The following is a 23460-nucleotide window of genomic DNA, read 5'->3' on the forward strand; positions in this document are numbered from 1 at the left end:
TATGTGGATTATAAACAGCTCTATTAATTTCTCGATCCTATCTGTCGCAGTATTCCTTGATATAATAAAACAATACAATACAAATCAGCGGTTAGATTACGAGATTAAAAAAGAAGTCATTATCAACGACAACAAAAGAAGAGTCGCGTATAGTATAGGGAACCTCTATCGATCTGACCAGTACAATAAATTTATTTTAAAAAAAAAAAAAAAAAGGGATAACGATAGGTTAAATGGCTTAGCTACCGAATCTTGTATATCAATTCTTGCAGTATAATATTGTAGGTGGTTGTGTCAGCGTTTGAGGGATGCTACACGTGATAATGGTTCGGTATATAAATTACTCCACTGCTCTTTATAATCATTGTTACCTATTATTATTATTTTTACCCACTGCGCAAAGAGCATCGGACTCTGTATTTAATATTTAATTAATATAATATATATTTATATATTCTAATTTGAATTATTTAATATATTATCTTAATGTTATTGTTTCTTAATTAAAAATATATGATTATAAAACTCTTGCTCATATCTTTAAAATAAAACTAATACTTAATAGCTTCAAAATTAATTTTAAATTACTATTTTTTAGTTCAACAGATCACAATTATATTATACATAATAAATATCTAAATAAGCATTATAACTCACTAAAATTATCAAAATTATATTACACAAAATAATATTAAAAATTAATATATAATAATTATTTAATAGTCTAATAAGTCATCTTCGTAGCTGTCTTTTCTTCCTTGAATTTGATCTTTCAACGAACTTTCTACACGAAAATGACTATTGTTTCATCTAATAATTTTATTTTTCTTCTTTCAAAGAAAGCATGTCCAAATCTTCAATCTTATTTAAATCTATTGATAAGATTTCGAAATCTTCAATATTTTAACTGAATAATTTTATAACACTCCAATTTTAAATAATAGATAAAATAAATTTATTATAAAAAAAATAAATTTTAAAATAACTCAAAAAATTTAATATTAGAATTATTTTAAAAGATAAAATTATAATTTTTATAGGACAAATATGGAGGGACGGTTAGAGCACGATTGATATGGTCTTAATGTAGCTACCTCCCCCACCTACCTGTAATATCAATCAATCGTATTATATCTTTATAATTACTTCAACTACCATCTCCTCTCCAAAGCTTCGGGATTTCATCCATCCTTCCCATCGGGAGCGCGCCAGGCAAGCACCGGAGATGGCAGCTTCGAACGAGCAGAGGCCACCGCACATCGTCATCCTCCCGAGTGCCGGAATTGGTCACTTGATACCCTTCTGCCGCCTCGCCGTCGCTTTATCCGATAACGGTTGCGATGTCTCCTTCGTCTCCTTCCAACCCACAGTGTCCTCGGCCGAGTCCCACCTCGTAGCCCACCTCTTTGCCACCTTTCCACGCATACATCCCCTCGAATTCCACCTCCCCGCGCACGTCAGCTCCTCCTTCGGCCCCGTCGACCCTTTCTTCGTCCACTTCGAGGCCATAAGACAATCGGCAAACCTCGTCGTTCCTCTCCTCGGTTCCTCCTCGCCGCCGATCTCCGCTCTTATCATAGATATCAGCTTGGCTTCCACCTACCTCCCCGTCGCCGTTGGTTTAGGACTTAAGAGCTACATTTTCTTCACTTCCTCTGCCACGATGCTCTCTCTCTGTGCCTACTTCCCAGTCTACCAGGACACCAAAACCACCGCCGGCATCGGAGACATTGACATCCCAGGGCTGCAAAGATTACCAAAGGCATGGATCATCCCTGCTCTCCACAACCCGGATCACCTCTTCACGACCCAATTCGTGGGAAACGGTCGAGCCCTCTTACAAGCCAGTGGCATCTTGGTCAACAGTTTCGGAACCTTAGAGCCCAAGACCTTCACAGCTCTAAATGGCGGGGAGGTTTTACCGGGGCTTCCCGTAGTCATACCCGTCGGTCCATTGCTGCAACCTCTTGGTTATATCTGCCAAAGTGGTTCGCTGCTGCCCTGGTTGGATGAGCAACCGAGGCGGTCGGTGGTCTATGTTTGCTTCGGGAGCCGCACGGCCATGTCCAAGGACCAGATCAAGGAGTTGGGGTATGGGTTGGAAGCTAGCGGGTGTAGATTCCTGTGGGTGGTTAAGACCAGCGTGGTGGATAAAGAGGAGGAGGATAAGGGGGACAACTTGGATGTTCTGTTAGGCGATGAGTTTGTGGAGAGAGTGAAGGGGAGGGGATTGGTGGTGAAGGAATGGGTGGAGCAAGAACAGGTGTTGAGACATGGATCAATTGGTGGGTTCATTAGCCATTGCGGTTGGAACTCGGTAACCGAAGCGGCTTTCTACGGTGTGCCGGTCTTGGCGTGGCCGAGAGGAGGGGACCAAAGGGTGAATGCCGAGGTAGTGGCGAGGAGTGGGCTGGGGATTTGGATGGAGAAGTGGAGTTGGTTGTCGGAAGAGGAGGTGGTGAGAGGAGAAGAGATCAGTAGAGGAGTGAGGAAGTTGATGGAGGATGAGGAGTTGCGGTCAAGTGCGAGGAGGGTGAGAGAGGAGGCTTTGACGGCTGTAGCTGTGGGTGGGAACTCATACGAGGGGCTCTCAGGGCTCATGGCTAAATCCACAGTGTAACAAAACACTTCAATTGTGCCTTTGCCCCAATTTTCAGTGTTGCTCCAATAATAAAATTTACGTTTCTGTCATGTGATTTTTTTCTTAAATTTATTTATAGCCAACTTATCTAATGACATGAGCAGATTGCATAATTTGTTTTTCTTTTTTTTTTTAAAAAAAAGAAAGACAAGAACTTTGAAAATTTTAATTATTTACAATGCATCAGAACTCTTACCCAGAATCGTACCTCTTAGATTTTGATTTGAATAATTAATTTAGAAGTTTTTCCTTTCCTTTGAACAGAAGGATAGCTTATTAGGCAGCTATATATATTATAATGTTTGGCGACAAATTCAGCCAACAAAATAAAGGGGAACGGAACGGGGAAGCACATCAAAGAGGAAGACCAGAAAGCCACCTATCAACCATGGCTAGGCATTCCTTTGGCTTGTACTCTGGAGCAGTGTGCCCAGCGCCCTATAAGAAGATGAGAAGTCAGAACAAAAATACACTGGCATCATCTTCTGCATCAATTTGCTGACAGTTCCTTGTTACTAGTAATTGTAACGACGGTGCATGCTTTACCTTCACAGTCGCAAATGTTAGGTCATTCGAGTAACTCCTTGTGAATCTGCGAAATCGAAGATAAAGAAATCCATTAGAGATGCTCTAGGCAGTCAGTTGTAGCTTGAAATTGAAATTCTTCTTTGGAGCTTAAGACTTGATGTGTGAAATTGTTTAAGACAATTAATGGAGCTCACCCTGCAACTTGACCGTTTACCCACCAGGATCGCCAGTCATCTATGATAGAGAGATGGAGAGATCTTATCCAATTTTGTGTGCCCACAAAAGGTACGTTCATGTCATGATCACCACTGAAACAAGTAATGCACGCACACATTGGAACAGGAAGAATTGCATACACTAAAATCGAGAGATTAATGGCATATAGGGATATGGATATAACCTGTATACCAAAGCTCGGTAACCTCTGCTAGTCAAATTCAAATGATATATTATACTTTTCTGGACATCGTTTGTGAAATATTGGAGAGTGCTACATCTCTTCCATGAAGGTACTGTTCCCTGCACAGCAAGTTTCTTCCAGGTTAAATCACTTAACATAGAATTATAAGTTGGGTTTTTATCTCTGACCTACGTTTTAGTCAAAACTCTCTCTCGGGGCATATTTGCATATTGACTCCCTCTTCAGGAATATTTGCAAAAATACGCCTCTCATTGGATCATATTTTATATAGTTCCTTGTGTGTGTGTGTGTGTGTGACTAAAATGCTATTCTTCTCTTTCATTTTTGCAACTTTACCAAAAGATTACCCAAGTGTATTTTGGTTGAAAGAAATTATACGAAGAATTCCATCCATAATTGTGTGTGTGACTAAAATGCTCTTCTTCTCTTTCATTTACAACTTTAATGAAGGGTACGCATGCCATGCAGTTTGCTGTTACATTATGTGCTATTTAATTTCATTCGGTGCAACACGAGGTGAGGATATTATATACCTGGTGAATCCCAAGAGTCTTTCTCACACTATCATCGTCTGCCCACAAGTAGGAGAGTCTATATCCTGAATCCTGTAGCAAAATGTCAGACTGAATTATTTTCTTTCAATCATAATAGGGTAAGAAGGATACCCTTTCTCAAAAAATGAAAAGAAGAAAAAAAAAATTAAGAAAGATAAGAATCAGCAGGGAGAGTAGAAAACTTGCTAGGCCTTACTTACCCTACATTCCACAGGGAGACCTAACTCTAACAATGGGAATTGTGCAATGTGATCATCTATCAAGTTCCTTTTACTAGCGTGAATTTCATAAGGCTTCGGACTTGCATAGCCACATATTGGCTCCAAAATATGAACGACGTTGATGCCACTTACACACTGCATATATATATTGAAGAACAATTCGAGTTACGTGGTAATTAAAATCATATACATGCCTTTGGAATCAAACATCTTTCCCACCTGATATATCGCTTGTATATCATTTGAGCATGGAGCATTTCTAGGAGTTACATAATCCCCACCGCAGGTTTTCTTGGCTGACTAGAGAAAGGAGAATAAGAGAAATAAATAACTGATTGAACTGCACAAGTCTAAAAGAGCTTAAATACAGTTTAAGAAGACAGAATTGGTTGTTAGCAGCTCACAAAAAATATTAGCTTGCCTAGCCTCAAAAATCTAAGACATCTCGCTTTTTACTCAAAAAATTAATCACTAGTTTTAAGGATGGATCAGTTAGCATATATATATATATATATATATATATATATATATATATATATATATATATATGCATGACAGAAATCATTGTTCTTTCTTCTCATGTACCCATTTAGAGGAGCGGAATTATGTAATATATATAGAGATCTAGGTAATTGAAGATGCATCTTAGCGGTACGTAAGGCGATATGTACAAAGGATAGATAATGAGAGAAAATATAGGGTAGCATTAGAAATTAATTGTCACCTCGTACAGTTCATCAGATATGAGTCCCATCCCATGCATAAATGGGATTCTGGAGTTGCCATCAAATCCATAAAAATCAGTTGACGGGTTGCCGATTAGATAACCCTGGTGGAACCATGTTATTTAAACAATAGAGAGGACCCAAATGGGTAATGCACATAGAATAGGAAAAAGCATGCATATATATCAAGAATAACTATAGAAGAAATTGAACCATCTGAGTAGAGTATAATTACTGCACAGATATGGCCAAAGATGCCAATTTTTGGGCCACTCCTCTGACGTCTTCTTTTATTAGAGTACATGAAAATCCATGAAAGGTAAAGGAAGTCTAAACAAACCTTGAGATTAAGATGCAGTTCATCTCGAGCTTGGATACCTGCACGTAAAAAAGGTGACATAGTTATACAAAGGATGAAACATATTGAACGGAAGAATTATTTTAACGATAATCCTAATTAATAAAACTAATAGAATTTCTTGCTCGTAAGAGTCCTCCAATTCCAATTCAATCACCAAATAACAGGAGAGGAGAAATTACTGTTTGCGATTTCAACTGTAGCAACTGGTACGGTAATGCCGGAGTAGGAATCGCCACCAATGTAGAGGGGATTTGACCTAAATTCAGGGTGATCAACAAGCCACTGCACACCAAAGAGAGGAGAGAAAATTAGAGCTAGTGCTAGAAATCAATCGCCATTGAGTAATTAGAGAGATAGAGAGGGAAAAAAGATGTTAAAGGGATAGTTTTTTTTACTTTTGTAATAAACTTGAGGATCTGGCGTCCTGATTTGGTGTCACTCGTCTTGTAGCCGTCTTCCACCTTGGCATAGGAGAAACCCGTCCCCACTGGCGAATCAAGAAAGATGATGTTGCTAGCCTAAGGATTACGATCGACATAAGTTTTTTTTTTTTTTTTTTTTTAATTTCTCGATCGGATGAATATATGTAGGAATTAATTTGAGAGGAGAAGTCTAGCCTGGGTCCAGGAGGATGGGTTGTAAATCAATGTTGGGAGACCTTCTGTATACCCTGCGACGTCAAATTTTAGAGGACCTGCAGAATATTGTTTGATTTTTAGGAGGATATCATATAGGAATGATATTAGCATATTGCACCACTCCTAGTCCCCCAAACTGAACGCACGCCGATTCCTCAACTCTTTTTTTTTTTTTTCTTAACATTTACAAAATGTTTCTTGTGGTACAAATAGCTACGTCAACTCTGATAACGAACTAAAATTTGGAGGAACCACAAGACTCTTAGCCTCTGGGCTCGAGTGAAGACTCAGAGATCCTCCCCCAACCACACACACAAATATCGTTTGGCCCAACTAGCCGGGCAAATGAGATGATAGTACGTAAAATAACGTAACACAGCGAGTTTTCACTTTTCCATTCACACGTTTGATGAATAAAAATAAAAATAAAAATAAAAATAAAATTTTGAAACTGAAATAGAATAATCGAACAAGTTAAGTTCAGAGCTCTGAAGAAATTTTCCACGTACCAATCTCAAACACTAATCCGGAGAAGGCGGAGCAGCCGGGTCCACCAGTGATCCACACCATGAGAGGGTCCTCCTCCGGACTCCTCTCCGACTTTATGAAGTAGTAGAACAATTCCACGCCCTTCTCTTCATCAATCTCCACGTACCTTAAGATATAAAGGAAGATCTATCTACATGATCATCACCACCGCCCAAAGCACAAAACCAACGCATGCACGATGGATGAGATGTAAGCAAGGCTATAAAACGTTTGCGTACCCAGTTTCCAGATAAAAAGGTAGAGGCCCCTCAAACCCTGGCAAAGTTGCGATGGTGTTCAGAGCTGACACAGGTCTCTGCCGTAAGGAACACAACAATAAATTCAAAAGCAGAGAGATCATAGAAAGCTTTGTTTTTTCTTTAACTGCCGCCATTGTTCTCCTTGTCTCTCTCCCCCTCTAGCTCCGAGTAGTCGATCGGAAGCAATTTAAGTAAATATTGCTTGTGTGTGGAATTCCTCACATATAAAAGGACAACTCTAATTGGCTGGGAAGCACTTGGGGTCACAAAAACTAAGGTATAGAAGGTAACATGACTACGGCGGTCACTAGTGATCCAGAAGGAAATGTAGGGTTAAACTAAGTTCCAAAAGTCGTAGCCAATTTATACAAGTAACTGCAGTAACTCTGTATTTCTAGGATATTTGGATGACTAATCGTTACCCTCCATTAGCTGCAGACGTCAAATAAGTTGGTTGCAATTTTTATGACATCATTCGCTACGAAAGAGTTGGAGAGAACGAGACGGAGATGTCTAATTTGCTCGTCGTTTAGTTCATTGTCTTGCCGTGATGGTAAAGTCCGTAGACTAATGGAGGGATAAAAGTGTTGCCATCTAGACGGCGAGCCATGTTATAATATGTTTTTTTTAAGTGCACTTTAAACTTAAGATTAAATAAGTGTTAATAAAATATTGAATTATTCAGTATTTTATCTAAAAATATAGAATTTTTTTATAAAAAAAATCGGCTGTCTTTTTTCTGATCCGCATTTGATCTATGCAACAAACAAAAATGAATAAAAAAAAAAAATCTAAGACGACTTAGTAAAATTTTAAAATAAATTAATGGTGAGTTTAATATTTTACATATATAAACCGCTAATAAAATTAGTGTTTTATTTCGTTAATTTAACTATATAAATGCTAAGTTTGTTAAGAGTTTCAATCTAACAGTGAACAGCGAAACAAACCACCTTAAATATGATGTTTTGCGGTGTAGCCTATTTTATTTAAAAAAGTTTGGAATCGGTCAAAAACTCTCCAGACTATATATTATCTTTTGTGACTGTCACTGCGAAAGGGAGGAGTCCTCGTGGTAACGTTGTCGATATTTCTCCATGTTTGGAAATGATATTTGTAAACCATTATCACCTCTATTTGTTCATTTCTTCAAGACTGAACATGTTATGTTAACCCGTTCAGATATGCAATTCAATTTATATCCAAAAAAAAGAAAAAAAAGATGGTATGCAATTCAATCAATAAGAAAAAGATATGTGCGTTTGTGTATTTTATTTATACACAGCCTTTATCCGGTTCAAAAGATTCTTCACATTCATTGCTAGCCAAAGGCTTGATAGAACGGCACCCAGTTATATTGCAGTAGAACATGACAATGGTGACAAATACGTTCTCGTGAGACGAGAAGATCGATCACAAAGGCTTAATAGATAACCATCTACGAATCATAGCCAAACACTCCTTAGGACGGTACTCTGGAGCTGTGTGACCCGCTCCCTACATATATAGAACCAAAAACTTTGCATCAGAGACGCTATTCTACAAACAAACAGGCAAAAGAAGCAAAGCATCTCTACCTTCACAGTGGCGAATGTCATATTGTTGGAATATGTTATAGTAAACCTATATGAAACAAAGGAGAAGAACAAATTGGATAAGTTTACATGAAAATATCAGGAAGAGCAATGCTGCACACACACACACACACACACATATATATATATATATATATATATATATATATATATATATATATAATAGATTGCATCAGAGGAAGCCTACCCAGCACTTTGGCCTCCAAAATTCCAAGATCTCCAATCACTCACGATTGAGAAGTTGAGGGATCTTACCCATTCTTGTGTTCCCAGAAACGGTACAACTAAGTCATGGTCTCCACTGCGAAGAAGAAAAGAATACATGAAGCCATATCGGGATAAAGGAAAAAAAAGATACTCCACACAACAATGTGATTACAGCTATACAATACCAAGCCCGGTTGTGGATTTACCTGTATACAAGAGCACGGTAGCCTCTGCTGGTAAGGTTTAAGTGATGTTTAATGCTACTACTACGGTCTTTTGTATACGGTAAGTCATCGTTGCACCTCTGCCACTCCCTCACAGTTCCCTGCTTTTCAGTCTCTGCTGTTAAGGGTTTTGTCACCAACAAAATCAGACAGTACGACAAGTCTTATATCCATTCATTTTACTTATTCATAGACAAAGCTGGTTCACAAAGCAGGACATTAACTTTGACTAATACGTCAAATGTTCACTTTCCTACTATAAAGTTAAAATCTTCCGCCAATGGCCAGTCAGTTCAAATGAGTGGGAGAGAACATAGGCCTAATATAAAACAAAATATCTCATAGACCTAATTCAATTAGAGAGCTAATTCTTTTGAACTTAGCATCTTCTTCCTCCCAATTTCTTCCTCAATCTTTCTCTCCATGTTCATCATGACATTCCAAGGAGTCTAAAGACAAAGAGTCAGTTTAAATATTTTCTACATGTAATAAGCCCAAACCTTTATACGATAGCTTCTATACACCTCAAATCTTTATCCTCAGAAATAAGTGTTCCTTATATCCTTGTGATCTAAATTTGTCTGGCCTTCTTTTAAACACATTTAGGACCCCTCTTGAGCATATCAATGAGAAGTGTTTTCACTAATTGCTATAAAAGAGCTCTTTCCAGATGGTGCCAACCAACCTTCTAGCTAGATATGCTGATTCCAAGGCGCTTGTACATGAAACTTTGGTACTATTTTTAACTAACCCACTAATTGTTATTTCTAGTACATTATTGCCTTATTCTCCTTTTTCCTTCCTCAATCTATTGCATTCTTGGTATATCTCAAAAAGGTAGAGTTTACCTTGTTAACATGGAGAGCCTCTTGTGTGGACTTGCTGTTTGCCCACCAATAGCTTAGCAAATGAACATAACTCTGCAAGTAAAATAACAACCATTAATAGCGTTACAGAGAATAAGGAAAAGTCTGCAAATAGCTAAAACAATGATGCATGAAAATGAGAAGAGCTGCAGAAGACAAAGGGATGAGAGAAAGATTTGACTTACTCTACATTTGAAAGATGGAGGCTCCGGTGGTCCGAGCAATTCTCTATACCCCATGCCTACGTACATCTTTTCGACCTTACTTTTCGGTTTAGGAGATGCTGTAGGGCATTTAGGTTCCAAAATGTGACTTATCTGAACATTTGAAATAAGATACAGAAGACAAAAAAATAATAGTAAGTGTATACGTTTTTAATATGAATAAGTGTATATTGACCACATTTATGCACATTTTTTATTTATAAATAAATAATACTTTCGCTTATACACCAACCAACCAAACGAGGTTTAACTCTATTACATGTTATTTGCTGATAGTATAATCCTTAACATAGTAGAGGTTTGGTGACTAACAGTTTCCTAACCTCATCAACAGTATCTAGCATCGTAGCACAAAGTACATTACGAGGATGTTCATAGTCTTCCCCTGCACAATGCCTCTGCACGAACTGCAAAATACAGAAAGATATCGATGTGCTACAAAAATTTGTCTTAACTCTTAAAAAATCAATTGTCTGGTGAGAATTGAATCACCTCATATATTTGATCTGATATGATTCCGACACCATGAGCATATGGGACTCTAGAAATCTTATCGATCTTTTCACCTGTTGCAGGGTTGCCAATCAGATAACCCTGAAAGCAGTCAAACCAACAGATTATTATTCCTTGAAAGAGAAAGTGCATCTCCTTCCTCTCCTCTGAGGAGAATAAAATTCTTGCGACCATGAAGAAAATCAGACCATACAAGAACCTCAACATCGGCAGCAAGCCAGCAAACCAAAGACGCCCTTAATGTGTCTATCTTACGTAAATCTAAACAGAAGTCTAGTATATAGGCAACTGGGTGTGCGTGCAACACACAACAAAACAATTTATAATAACAGTTACCTTGAGATTAAGAACCAGATGTTTCCCGTAGTTGGTACCTGGATGGAAGTACAATTAGAAATTCGTTAGGAACAACTATGAAAAGAGAGAGTATTCAATTTTCCAGATAATAAGAATATGCTTTATAACAAGTGAGTGACAGAGAAATAAGCAAAAGCAAGTATATTGAAATTTGTGTATATCCATGTGTTTGGCAAAGTTTTCTACAAAGGAAGTGCAAGTTTCTCTGTTGTAATATTTACTTAATACATATCCAAAATCATAGCAGGACATATCAACAAGACAACAACTTGACTCCGAAGACATTACATGTATTTAGTTTATTTTTCCTTTCATTTGAGAAAAAACGACATAGTATCTTGAAGCATGATGTATCAAAAAATGATTGAAATATGTACGTCGTTACAATGTATCGGATCTGTAGGCAAAAAGCTTTTCGCTGCTATGGAAGTCAATCTTTTTTCCTTACACTATTGACATAAACAGAGGTTTTAAACAGACCTACCTTCTGATATTATTTGTGCGATCAACGGAACTAACTTCCCAGCATATGAATCACCACTAACATAGAAAGGATTAGAGAGGAACTGAGGGTGATCAATGAACCACTACAATACGAGTTAGGAGAAGAATTAGTGAGCCGCAAAAATTTCTCATTTAGGAGTTTGACAAAAATTGAAATATGCACCCACCTTTATGATAAAAGAGTGGACTTGCATGGAAGAAGATAGGTCTCCAACATAATAACCTTCGGGGGATGCTGAGAATGAGAATCCAGTACCAACAGGCGAATCCAGGCGAATCCAGTACCAACTTCGGGGCATACCGTTTCTAAAAAGGCGACTTCCTCATCTAATTTATATTCATGTCTAATTAAGATTTTATTCATATTAGATTTCATTTGTTTAAGATTTAACTTGTATTCATTAATATCCCATTCATATTCGATTTCTATTTGTATTCATTTAGGTATGCAATGATTTTAAGGTTTATTTTTACCGTGCACTTTTTATTCCAAAGGTGAAGACAAAATAACTGGAGAAAGATGGAAGGACGCATCCCGGGCCTGCAATCGCAGTCATTGAAGCTAAATATGTGTTAAGTTTATTTGTAATTATATAATTGGTAAGTATATTTTAAAATATAATTTATATTTATGTAATGTATTTAGATCTTATATATGAGTATATGCATAAGTTATGATAAGTTATAAAATATTTAATAAAAAATATTGAAGTGGAAGATTAATTTAGAAGTTAAAGTATTCGAAACGATTTTAAATATGTTATTATAGTACTTAAATATTGTCATAATAATTGAATAAGTACAATGATTTACCTAAAATTACAGGAACATATACTTTATATTCAACTGTTTAGTCTGTCGTTTGAACAGAGCGTTTGAACGCACTCGGGCTGCGTTCGAACGCACCCTGCAGGCATTCACACCGCATCCGCACATACAAAGAATTTGTTTTGTTTGTTCAAACGTAATCTGCAGGTGTTCACACACATACAAAAGTTCATATTTGACCGTTCACAGCATGTTTATACTTCAAGTCATCATATTCATACATAATTAGATCGCGTACTGAATCGTTCTCATCTCAATGCATCTACATTTGATATGAAAAAACTACGTCTCAAGTTACTAAAATGGAAAGATCAACCTTGAGGGTCATTTATATTTGACAACCTATTATGAGAATCAGTGTGTCGAGATGTCTAGCGAGCAAAGATGGTACAGATTAAGTTGTGGGGATCGATGAATGATCTGTAAGTTTTTTCTTAACTGCTACAAGTTTTAATAATTTATTTCAATCCGAGTTTAGATCCGTAATTTTTTACTCGATTTTAAATTTTTCCACGTAAATTTTTTTGTGTTTGTGATTATTTTTTTTACGCTTTATTTTTCACATATTATTATTGATAACGTGCAATAGATCTCATCTTTTAGAATGTTTCTTATATTTTTCAATTGGTATAAGAGTATATATTTACGGGAGTTTTTTTTTCCTAACATGTCTTGTCTACTGATTCATATGGAGCAACTAATTGGAGGAATTTGAGTAGTTGAGGACAATGCAAAATGTTTTCCACGTACATCAAGCATATCCAATAATTAACTGCATACACTCTTAAGTATATATATATATACTCCAAGCCTGATGGTTTCAGACCCTTTTAACTGGATCTATATTAAGATCATAATTATGATAGTGCGCTCATCCAAACTGGCAAGGTTGGTTAGTATTGCCATAGAACATGAGAATTATATATGATAAACATTGAAGATCACAAGGGCTTATGAGATAGCCATCTATGAACCATAGCCAGACACTCTTTAGGACGGTACTCTGGAGCTGTGTGACCCGCCCCCTGCATATATAGAACCAAAAACTCTGCATCAATGACAGCACTTTTCATAGTTATTAGTTTCTATATACATTATACAACAGGCATAGTTACTGAAGTATCTTCACCTTTACGGTTGCAAATGTCATATTGTTTGAATACGTAATAGTAAACCTATGGAAAAATAAAAAGAAGAGCAAAACAAATTAGTCATGAAAAGAAATGCAACATGTATACTGAATAGAGAAAGCTTCTTACCCAGCACTCTGGTCTCCGAAATTCCAAGATCTCCAGTCATCCACAATGGGAAAGTTGAGGTATCTTATCCACGCTTCTGTTCCCAGAAATGGAACGCCTAAGTCATGGTCTCCGCTGCGTGGAATCGAAGATGACATGAAATGTTATCAGAATTAAGCAGAAAGTATTTCACATAGTAATGTGAAAGATTACAGCTATCTGATAAAAAGTATGGTTTTGTGGATTTACCTGTACACAAGAGCACGGTAGCCTCTGCTAGTAAGGTTATAGTGATACTTAATGCTACTTGGTAGGTCTTGTGTATAAGATATGTCTCTGTTGCACCTCTGCCACTCTTCCACCGTTCCCTGTTTTCAAGTGTCCGTCGTTAAAAGTTGGGTCTCCAATAATATCACAGTACTATAGTTCATAAAAAGTATACACAAAAATATTTAATTTAACCACTAGAAAGTACACTGTACCTTTAAAAGTACCTCTCGCATGTGAATATATGAAAGATAAGAGGACAGGATAGTACGTCACAAAAAAATTAGGGATTAAATAGAAATAACCAGTAGTTGTGGGACCAATAATATATATATATATATATATATATATATATATATATCATTCCTTAAAAATGGATTAAGAGCTAGTTATCAAAGTAAGGCATTGCTATAGATGTGATCATCGGCCCAGCCGGGTTCAACCTACGAACTCAGGTTGGACTTTTCAAGCTAATCGAGCTTAAGTATTAGTTCACAATCCGATCCATCAATCACTCAAACAGAACTGGGTTTTAGCCGAGCTAGAATAATCTATCCAATTATCGCTATCGGCCCGTGAGAGATCGAGCTAGCTGGGCCGGCCCGACCCACTTTTTAGCTATTTTTAAAAATATCTTTACCATTAGCATATTTTAATAAAAATATTTATGTTCCTCTATTTTAAAAAATAATAATATATTAAAAAAATTTAAAGGTGTGCAAAAAAAATATAAAACGGTAGCAGAACGAGCAGGCCTAATTGCGGGCCAAATAGGAGGGCTCCCGAGCCAGGTCGGGCATGCAAAGGGCTGGCCTATGTCGGCCATAGGTAGTTTGGGGCCGGGCCAGGCTATTTGATCAGTTCTAATGAGAGACTAGTCACAGTATTTTGAATCTAAATGCAATAAAATCTACTTTCAACATCTATGGGTAGTTCGGGGTCACGCGGGGCCATTTGATCGTGTCTAACTAGAGACTAGTTACAGTAATTTGGATCTAACTACAATAAAAGCCACTTTCAACATTATCCACGTGCAATGAGCACGAACCTCATTACAGAACCTTCAAAGATGGCGTCCAAACGATTGTACTTCACATCTTTGTCCTTAAAAATTAGTTTTCTCTAAATCCTCTAGTCTAAAACTGTCTGACCTTTCTGACACATCTGAAGCACCTCTTGAGAATGATTTGCTATAAAAGCACTCTTTCCGGATAGGCCAAACCTTCTAGCTAGGTATTCCGATTCCAAGGAGCATGTACAAGAACTTGGATCGATTTATAACCCACCCATATTTGTTATTTATGCTTCATTGTTACCTTATTCTGTTCTGTTTTATTATATGTCAAAAGGGTAGAGTTTTACCTTCTTTACGTGGAGAGCCTCTTGTGTAGAATTGTTGTTTGCCCAGTAATAGGATAGCCAATATACATAACTCTGCAATTAAATATAGCAAGCATTAGTGGAGTATTAGATAATAAAGAAAACTATATATATATATATATATATATATATCTGTAAGGTATGTTGAAGATCAATAAATGTGCGATCGAATCTTACAAATTTGAGAATATTCTATGTTATAAAAACAACTAGATACTTAAAAGCCAATGTGTTTGTCCACTTGGCTATAGTTTGATTGAAAGAAATCTATAGTTTAGTCATAAAAATATCTTGCCAAGATGACACTGCATATAACTTCAAGGTGCCCGGAAGCGTTTTAGAGATGTAAATAATAATAGTAATAATCACCTATTGAATCATTGAGTTGCATGCACAAGACTTGTTTGGTGTGGCTAGCATTACATGGTATCAAATATATAATTTGTAACAATAAAAGAAGTAGCCCCTAAGAAAAATGCTTATCTGCTTATGATTAACTGCTGTGGAAACTCGTATTCAGGTGGCATTGTTAATTTCCAACTGAAAAATACTTGCTAGTCTAAGACAAGTGTGCATGTAAAGCACAGTCCAAAATCGAAACCAAACAAAAGAAGGTTGGCCTGAAGAGATCCACTTACTCTACATTTAAAGGGAGGAGGAGTCTCTGACGGTTGAAGCAAATGTTTGTAGTCCGCCTTTAAGGACCTTCTTTCTGCTGCATCTTTTGGTTTAGGCGTGTCCTCGGGACATACAGGTTCCAAAATAGAAGCCAGCGCAACTTTTGAAGCATGCTACAAGAGAGTGAAATTAATAGTTTGATACCATAACTTTGACATAACAGGGAGTTTGGTGAATGAAAAACGATGTCCTAACCTTTTTAACAATATCTAGCACCTCAGCACAAGGTGCACTACGAGGTTCTTCATAATCTTCTCCTTCACAATGTTTCTGCGCCAACTACAAAATAAGAAAGGATTTGTTACAGTACTTTTTTCAACATAAAGTAGCTGCTGATGAGAATGGTATGATCACCTCATATATTTGATCCGATATGATTCCAACACCATGAGCATATGGGACTCTAAAATTCTTGTCAATCTTTTCACCTGTTACAGGGTTGCCAACCAGATAACCCTGAAAGCAGGCACGGATCATTGCTCCAAACAGAAAATACATTTTTTCTACTGTGAGGAAGAAAATTGCCCATATGTATTCAGGCAATTTGGGTGCGGTGCACACAGATAAACCAACCTATCATTTACTCAATTACTCCACATCACAATACGGTGAATACAGACGTTTACTCAACTTCTTACCCAAACCTAGCAGGCTAAAGCTTACCTTGAGATTAAGAATGGGTTGTTTCCCATATTCAATACCTGGACAGGGAGTACAAAGAGAAAACCATTAGCATACTCTTCAAAGATTGGATGTTTCCCTACTTTGAAAGCTAAATTTCGCAAGTAGGAATCAAGCGATGCATTACTGGATACCATTATTAGGAATTTAAATGAGTCAAATCCCAAGCTTGTTGTGATTTGTTGGCAATTGGGCCTCCGTTTTGATCTCCTAATGTTTAGAAACAATAAAGATCTTCCATATATGCCTTGTGTTGTCCTCGTTAATGCTTTAATAAATTTCCATTCTAAATTTTGCCTTATGAAAGTAAAGTTATTTACAAAGGAAGCTTAGAAGGACAAGCTAACGACTTGATTCACAAGACATTATGTCCGAAAGCATGAGGTATCAACACTAGTAAATTACTGAGAAATGTGCTCGGTAATGATGTATCAAATCTATAAAATTTTGCTAGTATGAAAAGGTAAAATATTCTAGTTACACTGTTGACATAAACAGAGGTGCTAAAGATACCTTGTGAAATTATTTGTGTAATGACCGGAATGACCTTCCCAGCGTATGAATCACCGGCAACGTAGAAAGGATTGGAGAGGAACTGAGGGTGATCAATGAACCACTAGAATACGAATTGAATAAAATAATAAATAATAATAATAAAAGAGATAGTGATCGAGCTGTAAAATTCTCACTCATTGGGATGTAGACAAATTGGAATGTGCACCTACTTTTATGATAAAATGATAGACATGCATAGAAGAAGATATATCCCCGACGTCATAACCTTCGGGAGATGCTGAGAATGAGAAGCCAGTACCAACAGGCGAATCCAGGAATATAATGTTTGCTATCTGAAGGGAACGAGCATCAGATCATTAGTTTAAGACATAAGATTATATAAAACCAAAGCAAGAGGAAGCGACTGAGGATCAACAGCACACCTTGGTCCAAGAATGTGGGAAATATACCAAATTTGGTACGCTCCCATTGTATTTGGCTCTCACAAACTTCAGAGGACCTAAGTATGAAAAAAGAATCAACTTTCCAATATATTTTTTATAATTTTGTTGGTACTTTGTAGTACATCGATCGGAAGAATTAATATTCAATTTGAGAAGCATGCAGGTTTGGAATTATATAACAATGGCATAAGCTAGCGCGATAACCTATTTCGAAAGCCAGACCACTAAATGCAGAGCATCCGGGGCCACCGGTGAGCCAGAGGAGGACGGGGTCTTCGCTTGGCCTCCTCTCCGACTCTATCAGGTAGTAGAACAACTCCACACCCATCACATCGTCCACACTCACGTACCTATATTTATATGTATGCATGATCAATATTAGGAACAAGAAGTTTATGGGCGAAGTACTCAGAGAGCTCACCCAGTTTCCAAATGAAATGGGAGGCGGCCATGGAATCCAGGGAGATGGGTGACGACCGACGCGGAAACAACAGTAGTGCCGAGATCGTAGAAGCAAAGGAAAAGCGCAATTACTAGTGTAGTAGGAAGCCATGGTGGTTTAGCTTTAGGGAGAGGAAGAGGAAGAGGAAGAAGAAGAAGAAGATGCATACTCCAATGGAATCGAAGGCTTTCTGGAAACTACCTTTTTCACCCTTTTAATAATACAGAGGGCAGAAGTTCGTTGCTACTTACCACCGAGTGCCGCTTAATTAATGAATGGCTGAACGATGATGCATGTCCGGATGGGTGATTGATGTACATAAAAAGTATGGCTGACCGATGATGAATGGCTGACCTTTTTCACCAATTCTTGAATGAGTGATGAATATAAAAGTATTTTAAATACTAAGATGTTTTATAATATATATTTTTATTGTATTCGATTAAATATTATATTATATTATTAAGAATGTTTAATGTAAATATTTATGTTGAAGTATTTAGGTTAATACTTTTTAAAATGTATTTGTTTTCATAGAATACTAAAAATTAAATTATTGACATTGATAATTAGAATATTACAAAATACATATAATGTTAGGATTATTTGCATCAAAAATTCACTTAGTTTTTGATTTGGTGAGTTAACGTTATTTTTTGTTTTCTTTTCACTTGAGTCTTTTTTCTTATTTTTCTTCAAATTTTGTTTTTTCTATTATTTAGTGTCTCATTAAATATTGATGTGACACTAAAAGAGAGAGAAAAATGACCTAGTACTCATCTCATCTTCTACTTCACATGCTCCCGTTAATTCTTCTTTTTCATCTTCTTCTTTTTCATCATCATCATCTTTAGACTTGATCAAACGACCCAGCTCGCTCGTGATCGGCCCGACCCAGCCTGAGCCCGAACTACCCATGGGCAGCACGAGCCAGCCCTTTGCCCGTCCGACCCAGCCCGAAAGCTTGCCCGTTCTGCTACAGTACTTTACCCATTCTGCTACAATAATTTAGTATTGCTATAGTAAAAAATATTTTAGTATTGTACCGTTTTGCATTATTTTAAGCACACGATTAAATTTTTAATTTTTTTAATTTTTTTTAAATGGAGGAATATAAATATTTTTTTTAAAAAAAGCTAATAGTAAAAAAAATCTAAAAAAATCTAAAATATGGGTTGGACAGAGTGATTGGTGGGTCGGGCCGGCCCGGCTGATTGGCTAGCCCGATCTCGCACGGGTCTATGGGAGGTAACGGGCTAGACTATTCTAGCCCGGCCTGAACCTGGCTCGAGCCGAGTAATTGGTGGGTCGGGCCGTGAATAAATACTTAAGCCCAGTTGGCCCGAAAATCCTAGCCCAAACCCGGCCCGGCCCACCCAATGATCATGTCTAATCATCTTCTTCTTCTGCTGCTACTCATTTTTTATCTCTTAATTCTTTTTTTATACAAGTCTCAAATTACTCTTTAATTAATAAAATAAGAAATTAATATGAGATATTTATAATATAATTATAATTAGTTAAATAACTAAAGATATAACTCGATGTGATTATTATTTATTTCTATGTCAATTCCAATGATCAAATGATCAAATATATAAGAGATTATTTTTTTCAAAACTACGTAAAATTAGAATTAGTAGTTTAAGTATAAGAAATTCATAGTTTAAGTAAAAATTACTTAATTAAATAGTGAAATTTCAGTTTGACATAGTTTTGAAATTTTTTTTTTCAAAAGATAATCATCTAATGTCCAAAACTTATAAAATTAATTAGATAAAATCTGTAACATTATAATCTAAAATTTTTATATCTGAAGTTTCTTCAGATTCAAAATCTATCTGTAATTGAACGAATAATTTATAGTTTAAGTACGAAATTTATAGTTTAAGTATAAAATTCTGACAGTAATTCACAGTTTTTAAATAGATATTATAATTTATTTGTAATATAGAATAAGTTATCTCTTTAAAATATTGATTAAAAAGCTTTTATTCATTTAAACTATCTCTAATCAATCTCTTACTGCATTAATAAAAAAGCGATCAGAGAGACTTGTATAGAAAAAATTATCTGTAATTAGTCACTTTCGTAAATATAATAATAATTTTAATTAATTTTTAACAACTTTCGTTATTTTTTACACTGTAGAATTTACATACTTTACCATTACAATTTATATATAAACAAATTAGAGACAGTTTATATAAATAAAAACTCCTCAATCAATGTTTCAAATATATAACTTAATCTAATATTACAAGTAAATTATAATATATACTTTAAAAACTGTGAATTATTATTAGAATTTTAGGAGTTTCATATTTAAACTATGAATTCTTTATTTTGTGATAGATATTTTTCAAATATGAGAATCTTAATTTTGTCTTTCTCTATATCTTCTATCTTAATATTTTACTTTCTCTTTTGTTCTTTTTGACAGGGTTATGATTTTTGGACGATAAAACATGAGGCTTAATGTTATTGTTTACTTATTTGAAACTATTTGTAATTTATAATAGATTATAAATTTTAAATTTTATTCTAATTATCATGGGATTTAGATTTGAGAGTTGGAACTAAAACTTGTTATATGGATTTGTTCTAAATTTTGTTTCATACAATTTGTAGAATTGGGCTTTAGAGTTAGAAACTTTGTTCTAAACTCTAAATTTTGTCGTATGAATTTGTATCACGGTGAATCATTAGAATTGTAATTTTTATATCACATGAGTTTTGAGTTGAAAATAAATTATTTTATTTATTTAATATATTATCTATATAGGAAATTTTAATAAAATTTTAAATTTTATATCGGGTAAACGGTTTAGATGGGTTGTGTTATCATATCGTGTTAACATTTACCTATTTATTGAAACAGTTGTGTCACTGTGTCGTGTTAACACGGTCTGTTTATTAAACGGATCGTGTCATGCTACTTATTTAATAATTAAGTCATGTTCATATCTATTAAATGCAATCCGTTTAATAATTAGGTCGTGTTCGTGTTAGGTTGAAGTTTACCTGACGTGATTGCCACCCTTATATCATAGTGAGATGGTATTGATAATATATCATGGACTGTATAAGACTTTAAGAAGGTTGTTAGTATTTTATTGATATTTTGATGATAGTTATTTATAATTAAAATATTGGTTGATAAAGTAGCATGTTGATACGGGATATATTTGATAATTGGCAACCACTAGGTTGCGAGGTGCACTGCATATGCTTTGTAGGCTCGTGTCATAAGTGTGTGACCAGGTCTAAGTTGTGCCACCATTACCTGTGCCGAGCCACTAAACAATCATCTATTAAATAATTTTTCTCCATAATTACTATTTATGATTGGATTCCATCCTACAACTCCCGGATGTTTGGTCCCGGATGCGGATGTGGATGTGCACCTTAATTTCCTTGGAACGCATGGGCTAAAACTCCGCTGTCAGAAAGAGCGGATCATCTGTAACCATGGTTTGCAGCATTTTATTAGCGACAAATTGCGAGGCACTTACGAACCAATTGCATGCTGCAAATTTTTGTGCGTAGTACACTCGGGGTTGGAGGCGATCTTCTGCAGGCTCTAATTGTGGGCCGTTGAAATAGATACCTGTCACGGTCTTAACCGTTCGATGGGGCGTCACAGATCACCCTCTTCTTTTTTTTTTTTTTTTTTTAAAGACTTTCTCAAAGAAAAAAAATTCAGAGAGGCTGGAAGTTGTCCCATTAACCCGTGCTTACTGTGTATGACATGTTCGTCACATGTCATAGAATTCACTGACTCGGCTCAGTAAATAAACAAAAATATATATGGATATGATGGATTCCCAACAAGAAGGAAGTCCTGTGTCTGCTCTCTTCTCCCACTACCTTACTATTTACTAGCAATGAAAGCTTTCTTCTGGTGCTCGCTTCTCTTCCACCTGCTCTCTCCTCTGCCGATCCAATGCATTCTTCCCACTCCGTTTGACCCCCACCCCCTCGTGCTGATCCCGGGCCAAGGAGGGAACCAGCTCATGGCACGTCTCACCGACGATTACGTGTCCACCGCGCCAAACTGCGAAGCCGCAAAGGGAAAAGGCTGGTTTAGACTCTGGATTAACTACACGAATCTCTTGGAGGATCCATTCGCCCGGCCCTGCTTCGCTGAGCAGATGACCATCTTCTACGACCCCGACCTGGACGACTACTCCAACGCGCCCGGCGTCGTCACCCGAGCCCCATTCTTTGGCTCCACCCGAGGATTTCGCTATCGCGATCCGGATCACAAGTTAGTTCAGTTGTCAAATTAGATTTATTTATTTTTATAACAAATGGTTAGAAGTATTTGCCTTCATTGAAACATTAAACAAGCCAGCTGTCAACACAATATCAACTAGATGGAGTGTCCCAGTTGTCAAATTGGATTGGACTATTATTTTAGCCATGTCTTATAAATTGTGAATATACATAACACCTAACAACAGCATTATAAATACAGTAATTAATATTCTGCTTCTACATATAATTACTTATGCAGGAGGACGAGTAAGTTTATGTACATGGAAAAATTGGTGAAACAGTTGGAAGCAATCGGGTACGAAGAAGGCAAAAGCCTCTTCGGTGCCCCTTACGATTTCCGATATGGGCTAGCTGCTAAAGGCCACAACTCCAAAATAGGCTCTCAATTCCTTGACGACCTCAAAGAGCTCGTCGAGAAAGCAAGCAAATGGAATGAAAACAAGCCGGTAATTATCCTGACCCATAGTTTGGGCGGCTTATTTGCGCTTCAAATGCTCAACCGCAGCCCCTTATCCTGGCGTCGCAAATTTATTCATCGTTTCATCGCGTTATCCGCGCCGTGGGGAGGCACCGTCGTCGAGATGCGTGTGTTCGCATCTGGAACCTCGCCACTTGGGCTATCCTTTCTCGATCCCCTGCTAGTTAGAGAAGAGAGCAGGAGCTTAGAGAGCAACCTTTGGCTACTGCCATCTCCCAAAGTATTTGGAGAAGATACATTACTCGTGATGACAAAAGATAAGAAATACTCCGCATCCAACATTGCGGATTTCCTGAAAGGAATCGGGTTTAGTGAGGGAGTTGGGCCTTACGAGTCTCGAATACTTCCTTTGGTTCGGGAGTACTTGGGTGCTGCACCTGGAATTCCGGTTACGTGCGTCGTTGGGGTTGGGATCCAAACGCACGAGACGGTGGTATACGGGGAAGGTGGATTCGATGCGGGTCCAGAGGAGGTTATTTATGGCGACGGTGATGGACTGGTTAATTTGGTTAGCCTCTTGGCTTTGGAGAAAGAGTGGTCTAATTTGCCGCAGCAGGAGTTGAAGATGGTCAAGCTTCCAAATATCTCCCATGAAGGCATCCTCACTGATGATTTGGCCTTGAGGGAAGTGATTAAACAAGTTTATGAAGCAGCTTCTATCGGCATGACAACGACTTCCTAATGCCTACTCAAACAATAACAACTTTGTTTGTGGCCCATTTCGATCTGTTAACTTTGAGCCGATAGTAGACCACGGGCCTAACCTTCTTTATCTAAATGCGTGCGTGATACACGTGTCACCCTCACGTACTGTATGGATAATTAATATCGAATGAATTTGGAAAATTATGACTCTAGAAA

The 23460-nt window shown here is 36.8% G+C and overlaps 5 protein-coding genes across 6 annotated transcripts; 2 read left to right on the forward strand and 3 right to left on the reverse strand.

Annotated features, from left to right (window-relative positions):
- Nucleotides 1–1054: 1054 nt before the first annotated feature.
- LOC140786951 (UDP-glycosyltransferase CGT-like) lies at nt 1055–2691 on the forward strand. The gene has a single exon (XM_073135675.1). The coding sequence runs from the start codon at nt 1226–1228 to the stop codon at nt 2618–2620; it is 1395 nt and encodes a 464-aa protein (XP_072991776.1). The 5' UTR covers nt 1055–1225; the 3' UTR covers nt 2621–2691.
- A 142-nt stretch (nt 2692–2833) lies between these two features.
- LOC140786950 (serine carboxypeptidase-like 2) lies at nt 2834–7150 on the reverse strand. Its single transcript, XM_073135674.1, has 14 exons — nt 6857–7150; nt 6599–6744; nt 6069–6145; nt 5847–5969; nt 5631–5733; nt 5431–5468; nt 5090–5194; nt 4585–4665; nt 4345–4500; nt 4124–4195; nt 3570–3688; nt 3364–3477; nt 3188–3233; nt 2834–3079 (listed from the first exon to the last, which is right to left on the reverse strand). The coding sequence occupies exons 1-14, from the start codon at nt 7009–7011 to the stop codon at nt 2996–2998; spliced, it is 1419 nt and encodes a 472-aa protein (XP_072991775.1). The 5' UTR covers nt 7012–7150; the 3' UTR covers nt 2834–2995.
- Nucleotides 7151–8119: 969 nt separating this feature from the next.
- Nucleotides 8120–11666, reverse strand: LOC140786046 (serine carboxypeptidase-like 17). Its single transcript, XM_073134205.1, has 11 exons — nt 11535–11666; nt 11348–11450; nt 10843–10880; nt 10486–10587; nt 10317–10400; nt 10054–10086; nt 9752–9823; nt 8886–9004; nt 8660–8773; nt 8455–8500; nt 8120–8374 (listed from the first exon to the last, which is right to left on the reverse strand). The coding sequence occupies exons 1-11, from the start codon at nt 11664–11666 to the stop codon at nt 8291–8293; spliced, it is 927 nt and encodes a 308-aa protein (XP_072990306.1). The 3' UTR covers nt 8120–8290.
- A 1230-nt stretch (nt 11667–12896) lies between these two features.
- LOC140785594 (serine carboxypeptidase-like 7) lies at nt 12897–18061 on the reverse strand. Of its 2 annotated transcripts, none has more exons than XM_073133505.1 (14): nt 17820–18061; nt 17603–17748; nt 17378–17454; nt 17165–17287; nt 16953–17055; nt 16422–16459; nt 16113–16331; nt 15954–16037; nt 15719–15871; nt 15063–15134; nt 13683–13801; nt 13455–13568; nt 13325–13370; nt 12897–13220 (listed from the first exon to the last, which is right to left on the reverse strand). In XM_073133505.1, the coding sequence occupies exons 1-14, from the start codon at nt 18005–18007 to the stop codon at nt 13137–13139; spliced, it is 1566 nt and encodes a 521-aa protein (XP_072989606.1). In that variant the 5' UTR covers nt 18008–18061; the 3' UTR covers nt 12897–13136. The 2 variants fall into 2 exon arrangements, with proteins under 2 accessions (XP_072989606.1, XP_072989607.1); XM_073133506.1 differs by having other exon boundaries at nt 16113–16214; nt 17820–18056.
- Nucleotides 18062–21667: 3606 nt separating this feature from the next.
- LOC140785777 (lecithin-cholesterol acyltransferase-like 1) lies at nt 21668–23460 on the forward strand. Its single transcript, XM_073133774.1, has 2 exons — nt 21668–22110; nt 22360–23460. Exons 1-2 carry the CDS (start codon nt 21728–21730, stop codon nt 23279–23281), a joined length of 1305 nt encoding a protein of 434 aa, XP_072989875.1. The 5' UTR covers nt 21668–21727; the 3' UTR covers nt 23282–23460.

Source organism: Typha latifolia, chromosome 4 (genome assembly GCF_019914945.1).
Source record: "Typha latifolia isolate L0001 chromosome 4, TyphaL0001v2, whole genome shotgun sequence".
NCBI classification, from domain to species: domain Eukaryota; kingdom Viridiplantae; phylum Streptophyta; class Magnoliopsida; order Poales; family Typhaceae; genus Typha; species Typha latifolia.

Excerpts from the sequence above, each read along its gene's own strand:
- LOC140786951 (XM_073135675.1), top strand. The coding sequence starts at position 1,226 with ATGGCAGCTTCGAACGAGCAGAGGCCACCGCACATCGTCATCCTCCCG.
- LOC140786950 (XM_073135674.1), bottom strand. The coding sequence starts at position 7,011 with ATGGCGGCAGTTAAAGAAAAAACAAAGCTTTCTATGATCTCTCTGCTT. Across the intron at positions 5,469-5,630 it reads TACAGTTGAAATCGCAAACA|GTATCCAAGCTCGAGATGAA; the intron begins GTAATTTCTCCT and ends TTTTACGTGCAG. Across the intron at positions 3,234-3,363 it reads GTAAACGGTCAAGTTGCAGG|ATTCACAAGGAGTTACTCGA; the intron begins GTGAGCTCCATT and ends TCGATTTCGCAG.
- LOC140786046 (XM_073134205.1), bottom strand. The coding sequence starts at position 11,666 with ATGCCCCGAAGTTGGTACTGGATTCGCCTGGATTCGCCTGTTGGTACT. Across the intron at positions 9,824-10,053 it reads TGGAACCTAAATGCCCTACA|AGTTATGTTCATTTGCTAAG; the intron begins GCATCTCCTAAA and ends TTTTACTTGCAG. Across the intron at positions 8,375-8,454 it reads TGACATTCGCCACTGTGAAG|GGAGCGGGTCACACAGCTCC; the intron begins GTAGAGATGCTT and ends CTATATATGTAG.
- LOC140785594 (XM_073133505.1), bottom strand. The coding sequence starts at position 18,007 with ATGCATCTTCTTCTTCTTCTTCCTCTTCCTCTTCCTCTCCCTAAAGCT. Across the intron at positions 16,332-16,421 it reads AACCCATTCTTAATCTCAAG|GTTGGTTTATCTGTGTGCAC; the intron begins GTAAGCTTTAGC and ends AGTAAATGATAG. Across the intron at positions 13,221-13,324 it reads TGACATTTGCAACCGTAAAG|GGGGCGGGTCACACAGCTCC; the intron begins GTGAAGATACTT and ends CTATATATGCAG.
- LOC140785777 (XM_073133774.1), top strand. The coding sequence starts at position 21,728 with ATGAAAGCTTTCTTCTGGTGCTCGCTTCTCTTCCACCTGCTCTCTCCT. Across the intron at positions 22,111-22,359 it reads TATCGCGATCCGGATCACAA|GAGGACGAGTAAGTTTATGT; the intron begins GTTAGTTCAGTT and ends TTACTTATGCAG.